This window comes from Lathyrus oleraceus, chromosome 2 (genome assembly GCF_024323335.1).
Source record: "Lathyrus oleraceus cultivar Zhongwan6 chromosome 2, CAAS_Psat_ZW6_1.0, whole genome shotgun sequence".
Taxonomy (NCBI): domain Eukaryota; kingdom Viridiplantae; phylum Streptophyta; class Magnoliopsida; order Fabales; family Fabaceae; genus Lathyrus; species Lathyrus oleraceus.
In genome coordinates, this window is record NC_066580.1 from 307,805,914 (window position 1) to 307,815,314 (window position 9,401).

At 33.8% G+C, this 9,401-nt stretch overlaps 1 protein-coding gene across 1 annotated transcript; it reads left to right on the forward strand.

The window, feature by feature from the left end:
- The first annotated feature begins 1,898 nt into the window (after positions 1-1,898).
- On the forward strand, positions 1,899-2,285 carry LOC127122993 (uncharacterized). Its single transcript, XM_051053262.1, has one exon. The coding sequence runs from the start codon at positions 1,899-1,901 to the stop codon at positions 2,283-2,285; it is 387 nt and encodes a 128-aa protein (XP_050909219.1).
- The last annotated feature ends 7,116 nt before the right edge of the window (positions 2,286-9,401 follow it).

Here is a 9,401-nt window from a genome sequence, read left to right on the forward strand (position 1 = left end):
CTTCGATTTGGATTAGAAAATAGGTTTTGGAGAAGATGGATTGGGGTTTGTTGAATAAGAGGATAAGACAAATGTTTTGGTGACTGATTGAACTTGTTTGAAGACACCCATGTTGCAGCATTGAAGCTTGTAGGTATTGAAGCCTGTAGGTTCCAAAGGTCGACACCGATGTTGTACTATTGAAGCTTATAGGTTTTTGCTCATGTGTCTCCTCTTCAGGTTGACAAATAGGCGTGTATGGTATACATAGGTCGGCACATGACTTTCATATGTCAATCTATACAACAAAATGTTTCAAAAATTCATAAATTTTCCAAGTCCTGTGCATTCATTTTGTCTCCAAACGAGCATGCATATAAATACTTCATACATGCATCATTGTCTAGTAAGTTTTCTAGTGAGTAAAACCTATACAAATCGGGATTTTAAAGCATTCTCATCATGTTCAACCTCTATTCAATGCATACACACAATCAAACTACACAGTCAAACTACAGATAATAATTTTTTGATTTGGTGCCATCTAGATTAGGGTTGATAATGTCCAAATAGGTTATTTGTACCGTTGATATTGGGTTGAGAACTTTGAGCATTTCAAATCAGAAAACCAAGGTTGGCTTTTCCTTCAAGTTCGTTAGGGTTTGAAGGTTTTGGACAAGATTGCACAATCTAGATCCGATCGAGTGAAATCCTTAGGACAAGGGGGCACCTTGCAAGGGAATAACGTGAGACAGTGAATCGCATTAGAAAATCTTATGTTTCAACAAGTGTATGCTTCGAATCAATTCACCCTAGTCAAAGCTTTGAAGATGAAGGGGTTTCGTTCAAAGAAGTAGCGTGAAGATGATGAATAGAAGCGACATTGTTGGTTACTTGATCAATCTTTGATCAAGGTTCTTGGAGGTGGTAGACTCAACATCAAACCTAGGGTTTGTAGGGTTAAAATTCTTCATCTCTTGTATTTTCACATTTGCAAACTAAGATATAATATAATATCTCAATTCGAATTCGAATTGAGCGCAGACGTACCAATAGCGATGTCGATTAGGGATCTGCCTAAACAAAATCTTGTAAATTCTCTTTCTCTCTCTCTCTCTCTCTCTCTCTCTCTCTCTCTCTCTCTCTCTATATATATATATATATATATATATATATATATATATATATATATATATATATATATATATATATATATATATATATATATATATATATATATATATATATATATATATATATTGCATTGGTCGTTTGATTAATACAGTTTGGATCATAATTTTGAACACATTTTGAAATTGGTGTTGTTGTGTAGATCACAAACCATTTGGTTGTGATTGGATTTCTAGAACAACAGAACCACACAGAATTCCAAACATTATTGATCGCACACTAAGTGTTCGACAAATTTCCTCGCTTGTATTTTTGTGTGAATTATCATTGGAGATAGAGTTATCTGTATAACTTTGCATTCAACTAGTTATGATTAGTTGTTGTTGGTCGATTTGTGGATCATTATCATACAGTTTCCTTTTATACGCATATCTGAGCTTTTTGATAGCGGGTTTGGTTAGATGATTTTTTGATCCTAGATTTTTGTAACTTTCTTCTGCACCATATATTTTTCAAACTATTTTTGGTCAAGTTTTTAACTTGGGATCTATTCACCCCCTCTAGATCTAGGTTTATCGTCTAACAAGTGGTATCATGAGCACTAGTTAATTCCGTGCTTAAGATTTGGTTATTAGGGAATGGCTAGAAAACCTAAAGGGGGGTACAATAGAGAACAAATTTTCACCGGTGAAAATTATGGCTATTGGAAAGCTTGTATGTGTATCCATATAAACTCGGTTGATAAGGGTGTATGGGACGTCATCATCAATGGTCCTCATGAAATCACTATGACCAATGGTGAAGGCGTCCTCGTACCAGAACCAGAAAATCAATGGAATGATAATGATAAGAAATTGTGGTCTCACGATTGGAAAGCACAAAACATTCTCATATCTGCACTCGGTGTTGATGAATTTTATCGTGTTTCCCATTGTGAATCTGCCAAGGCTATGTGGGACGTGTTAGAAGTTACCCATGTGGGAACAAACAAAGTCAAACAAGCTAAGATCAAGAAATTGAATCAAGAGTTTAAACTCTTTCATATGAAGCATGGTGAAACCATTTCCGAAATACAAAAGAGGTTTACACATCTTATTAACCGATTGAATTCTCTATGTAAACCTATTTCCAATGATATTATCACTAATAAGGTTTTGAGATCTCTTAATATATAATGGAAACCCAAGGTCACAGTAATCAAATATGCTAATGATCTTAAAATACTTGATCTCACTGCTTTGTTTTGAAAATTGGAAGAACATGAGCAAGAACTCTCTTGCTTATATAAACACGAAAAAGATCATGAGAAGATGGTAAAGAAGGAGAAAGGAAAAGACAAGGTTGAAGAGAACAAGTCTATTTCTCTAAATAATTCAAGCTTAAAGCCCTCATATATTGAGCAAAGTGATTATGAAATAAGGAATGACAATAACTCCTATGATGAGGACATGAGATTGTTTGTAAAAAGATACCAAAGGCACACAAGGAAGAACGACGTCAAGCACTCCGATAAGAACTTAACCAAGTTTAAAATGGTAGCAAAATCCTCAAGGAAAGATGAGAACAAGAAAGGTAAACTTAGAAGTTCTTGCTATAATTGGGGAGAATTTGGTCACTATAGATCGTAATGTCTTAATATTAAGAAATATAAAAGATAAAGGCCATCACAAGAGATCTAGCAAGTCTAGAAGAGCATATGTTGCCTAGGAGAGCGCAAGTGATTCCTCAAGTGATGAAAGCTCTAATTTAAGTGTGGAATTGGCTTGAGTATTCCTTATGGAAAATAGAAATAAGAAGAAACATGTAAGTCTTTCTAAGCTTGAAACTATTAATGACTTATCTTATCTTCAATTACAAAAAGATTTTGAAGATAGAGAGGCCTTAAATGCCTTTAACAAATTAGCTTCACATGAAAAAGTATTTTTACACTTAGAAGCAAAAGTGTTAGAATCCAAAAGGAAGTTGGAAGCTATTAAGAGATCTATGATAGATGTTCAAAGTGACAAGAATGAGGATGAAAAACCTTCCAGGTTTAGTTATGAATCTTGTCATGATTGGCAAAAAGAAATAAGTGCTCTTCAAGTCAAATTAGACAAAGCCTTACAACCAAATATTTCATATTATATTGATTCATTAAAGTATGAAAGGTCTTTAAACCATTCATATAAGAAGCATAAATTTGTTAAAAGGGAGTCTAATACCTAGGGCTTGGTATGAGCGACTTAGTAAGTTTTGGATTTATCAAGGGTACTCTAGGGGAAAGGTAGATACTACACTTTTCATTAAGCATCAAGGAAAGCATACTCTTTTAATTCAAGTTTATGTTGATGATATTATTTTTGGATCCACTAATATGCAACTTGTTAAGGAGTTTTCTCATGGGGGAGTTGAATTACTTCCTTGAACTTTAAATCAAGCAAACTAATGAAGGAACCTTTGCGTGTAATACTAAATATTGCAATGACTTACTAAATAGATTTGGTATGGAAGATGCAAATTCGATTGACACTCCGATGCCTACAAATGGAATCTTGGAAAGGAATGAAAATGTTAAGGATGTAGATGTCAAGAAGTATAGAGGCATGATCGGTTCTTTTCTATATCTCACTGCATCTAGGTCGTACGTTATGTTTAGTGTGTGTATATGTGCTCGTTATCAATCGGCTCCTAACGAATCTCATTTAAAAGCTATAAAATGTATTCTTAGGTATCTTCATGGTACTTCTAAGTATAGGACTTGGTATTCTAAGGGAGGCGATTGTAATTTGGTTGGGTATACCGATTCCTATTTTTCCGGTTGTAAATCGGATTAGAAGATTACAAGTGGAACTTGTCACATGTTTTCAAATTCCTTAGTAAGTTGGCATAGCAAGAAACAAGTTTATGTTGCTTTGTCAACTGCCAAGGCGAAATACATAGCGGACAATAATTGTTGTGCTTAAATTTTATGGCTCAAACAACAACTACTTGATTTTTATATTAAACTACAATGTATTCCTATTATGTGCAATAACATTAGTGCTATTAATCTAACAAAAAATCTGGTGCTACACTCTCGCTAATCATATTAAGATCTGTCACCATTTCCTACATGACCAAGTTGAGAAAGGAAACGTCGTATTTGAGCATGTTGATAGTAAAAATCAACTTGTGGATATCTTTATAAAACCTCTTGCGACTGAACCTTTTTTCAATGTTCGAAGGGAATTGGGGATATCCGATATCTCAAATCTTGCCTAAGTATGATTTATTGCATGCACGTTATATTTTTTTTGCTCTAACTTTACTTGGAAGTTCAATCACTTCAAAGTGCATTCTTCATCAATTCATAAGAAAGGTAATATTGTTCCATTTTCCTCTTTCTCCCTTGTTGTAAGTAAGCTTTTACTTTTGCATGTTGCTTGTGTTCCATACAATTGATATTCTTGATGTATGAAATAGGTCATGAATGTTCACTTACAAAAATCTCTATTGATTTATGTCAATTATATGCTTATAGTGACTTTATGCTATTATCTCCATATGCCTGAAATATGCTTTTGGTGCATTGGCTATTATCTATTCTTATATGAAATATGGTTGAACATGTTATAATGTTAGCAAAATTCTTGTTGTGTGTCATTGTTATGATAAGATGTTTGTTTTGGTTTGTATGGTCGTAAATCTATATATCACCTTGCTAGAGCACATGCATGTGCAGAATTTTGGGAGCACCAAAGGTATATTTCACGTAATCGTGTCGATTTTGTAACAACTCAAGAGTTTTTTATTTAATTGTATCTTTCATCTTTCATGTTTGTGTTATGTTATTTGGTATAAGTTATGGAACTTATGTCTATTTTTTCTTTATATGCTTGTATTTATGTTAAGACACTCTTCTTAAATATGCAAATAATTCTATGTGAGTGTTATCATATTGATGGTCTTATCTTTGCAAACCGCCCATGTGTGTTATATTAGTTTATGCTTGATTTAAGATACTTTTCATGGATTACTTTGTTTCTTTTTGATGTTGTCAAAGGGGGAGAAGCAAGATGAAATTAGGATGCATATATTCAGGGGGAGCCTTTCATTGAAAACAAGAAATGCATCGTCTCAAGTTTTTCCATCCTCAAATAGGGGGAGTATGTGAGTGCAACTTCTGTTAGATGTATTTTGCATGATGTCAAAACTAGGATATTTTAGTGTTAATGTATATTTGAAGATATCCTCTGATTCTCTATGTGCATCTTTGAATTAGGATGCATAAAATTATTTGGGAACAACTTGGAAAAGTTCTCATGCATAAAAAATGCATGAAAAATACTTTTTTGTGAAAAGTTACAGCATAGGTCAACAAATACGTCTATAGGCCAACCTATAGAAAAAAAATTCTGCTATAGGTTGACACATGTTGTAAGACCCCAATTTTGACCCTAAGATCCCTCATGTTATTTCATCATATGCATTGACTTTGGGATCACACCCTGACATCCTCCTTACCCATTTTATCATTGGGTTTGCATTGGGAGAGATCATCAAGCACATTTGATTATATCATACTTTGTTTTTTCTTTGTTTACCAACCCAAATACCAAAAGAATATGTCAATGTATAGTTTACTTCTTTTGTAAGTAGTGTGTGTGTTCACCTATGCCTCATCAAGCTCATATCTAGGGTTTGAGACCCTCAATACAAGGGTATTAATCAAGAGATGGTACACATTGACTCTAGACATCATATATGGATCCCCATGATCTCCATTTATCATTTTGATTAAGAATTCATCAAGAATTTGAAGCTTGTTTGCCTTGGAAGCCCTAATTCATCTGAGGTATCTTGTGTGACTTCCTCAGCAAGTTTCGTCATTATTTGATCAAATATTTCAAGGGATACTTCATATTACATCATCCTATACATATATTATCCTCCATTAGTCCCAAATATCAAGACAACTTCAAGTTTGCAAGTTGGTTCATGGTGGTTGACTAGAGAAAGTCAACTAGTCAAAACTGGGGTTCCCTAGACCCTGTCTCCTACAAATTTTGTCATATGAAAATGATTACAAGTGTAAATTTACTCCTTATGACATTCCAAACAACTTTCATATTAAGGTCAAGATCTAGTTTTTCTTGGGAAGTCATTTTTTATGGTAAATGATTATAGGTCATTTTGTTTGAACCCTAGTTAGGAGGTCAACTTCCAAGGACCATAACTTGCTCAAATTTTATGATATGAAAGCCATTAAAGTTTCATGATAATATTTAAGATGTCCTCTCCAACTTTTATTCTTTGAATAAATTCAAATTCAACTTTAAAATGCATGTTCTAAGAGGAACACATTAGAAGTCACTTTGGGTCATTTCCATTGAACAAGAGATTTTCCTCAAATTCTAAAATGCATAACTCCTTCATGCAAAATCCAAATGAGGTTAAATTTGTGACCAAATTTACGAGGTTTGAAAGATCTAAAACGTTTATGAAGGAGATTTTTCCATTTGAAGCCCATGGCAAAAGTTATTCAAGGTGGAAGAAGTGAACATTTGGCTTGGTACATAGAAAATTTTCATTTATGTTTGATTTTCCAAACTTCCACCTCAAAATTCATCCTGATCTAAGATTCAAATAGAAATGTATTCAACATGAAAGTTGTTCCCCTTGATCTCACCTTTCTAAAAAGTCCAAGATCATCTCATTTGGTCTATAATTGAGGGACTTGCGCATGTGCTCTTCACAAGGTTCCATTTGGTAAGATTCATGGTTAACATTCATTTCCTTTATCCATGGTAATGTGACATCATTTCAGGTTGAATAACACAGAATTATGGATCATTTGGCATCATTGGGTGGGCCTATCACACGCCCATGCATCCATGCAAGGGAGATTTCTATTTTTTTCATTTTGAATGAAGTGTGTGAAAAGCAATTGCATAGCCTATAAATAAGACCCCTCATGCTTATAATTTGGAGACACCTTGCCCAAGCGTTGAACCTGCAATCCTAACCCTCACCATTAGAGGACAAACTTGAAGCTTTTCAATTGAAAATCGAGTTTCAATTTCACTTCAGTTTGGAAGTTGAAACTCCAAGAATCCAAACCTTTCCCTGATCCAATTCAACTCTTACAAGCTTCTGAAGTCAAGCCAATGCCAATTAGAAGCAAGATCAAGCAAGATTCAAGCTCCCTCGAAGGTGAATTTTCATAAACTTCATCTCTTTGATTATCTCTCAATTCTTCACCATTCTCTTTGATTTTTGGATGGCTGAAGTCCTACCAATGTAGGCAACAAGATTGAGTTGCTTTGAGGTCAAATCAAAGCAACTCAGTTCATGATCCTCAAAATTCAAATCCCTGTATCTTTTGATATACTTGGAATTGGAGAAAATTGAGGTCAGATTTGAGATCCTGGGCATTTTCTCTTTGAAATAGTGTCCTTGTTTTTAATTTTTCATTGAGATGAAGTTGGACCAGTCCGATGGAGGTCACCGGAGAAGATGACCGGAGCCGTAGCTCTAGTGGTGTATTGACACACCTCCTAGCCATCTGATCATGTTTGAATGTTTTAATTTGAGTCATTTCCTTTGAATACCACTTATGCCACGTGTTGATTGTAATGCACCATGGAACGCGCGCTAGGCCAATAGATCTGCCACCTCAATTAATGACGAAGATCTGATGGCCCTTGCTTTTTTCTAATTTCTTTTTATTTTCTGAATTTTCATTTAATCTTTTTATTTTGTTTAATTCATATTAATTTCATTTTTGATCCAAAAAATATGGGACTTTCACCAAAAATCTTTAAATATTTTTCTCTTCCATATTCTGAATTAAAATTATTTTTGGATTAATTTTGATATATTTCATGAATTAAATGTTTTTATGCATATTTTTAATTATTTAAAAATACTTCTGAATTTTGAAAAATAGTGAAATTTTATGTCTAAGGTCCTTTGACCTTCTTTGACCTATGATAAATCCCTTGGCCATTGATTTGGTGTTTTAAAGGCATCTTATTTTTTGACCAAATTAAAATGTATTTTAGTTCACTTTTAATTGATTAAATGCTTAAAAAATTTGTTGAGCCATTTTTATGGTCTTGTGATGTTTGACTTTCTGTTTGGGCCTTGGTCAAGGTTGATTTGACTTTTGTTGGATCAAAACCATTGGATTTAGGGGATTGGTGAAATGTACATTTCATCTCCCAAAATGAATGAATGGTTTTAATTTGATGAAAGTCCTCCCATAGTCAATTTGTGTTTCTATCTTCCCCTCCCTCTTTATCTTCATCCATATTCTTTCCCATTCCCTCATTTGACCAATGAAATCTCTAATGTCTTAAGGCTAATTGGTTCATCAATGACCTTGTGTCAGATGAACCAATACAAGTATGATTGAGATATGTCCCTCCCTCTTGATCTTTTCTTTTAGTGTGTGGTATGTTTTAGGAGTTTGGCTCTTCATACCAAATCTCTAACATGCATTAACACCTAAATTTTTATTGCCCGACCTCAGATACTTGTGACTTCTACATAAGTCCAATTACGATTGCTTAACATAGAGATAAATTTGACCCTAAAGGCATATCATTCTAGTAAGTGAGATTGTAAGTCTCCCATTCTTCATGGTATTGTGTGGAGACTTGACCTTTTTTACTTTAATGAGAGCTAGTGGCATACTTGTTGAATTATCCAAGTTGGAGCCTTTCTCATGAAAGATGTCTTAGTTTTAGGATTCATACTTTTGAAAGAATGGTTGAGTGTTCTCCAAAGAATGACTTAATCAATTAAAAATCACCACTAACACTTGACTAACTCATAAATAACATTTGAATAATTCTTATTAATAATGCTTTACTTTCAAGTCATTTACTTTATGCACTTTAAATTTTAGTCATTTATCATTCATTGTCATTTACATATCATTTGACTTGTTTATGTTTATGTCATTTTCACTTTGCTCATTTGAGCCATAACTTGTGATTGTATATATTGTTGTGTATTTTGGCTTTTTTTTGTGGTCTTAGGACCTTAAACATCTAATAACAACAAAAAACCCTAAAAAACATCTGGTGGACTGTTGATCTTGATCTGAATTCTTGGACTTAGGATTAGGAAACATTCCCTATGCAAAAAGGACTTGGCCAATGCAAACATTTTTTAGACCAAGCTATTGTGTACTGAGCTTTCATCTGATACAAGCCCTGGGTTTTATTTGAGTTCATCTGCTACTCTGTCTGTGTACTTAATTGTTATTTTGATCTTGTGTCTGATGCTTTGCTCTGAGTTGATCAAGGAATATTTCATTTGATACA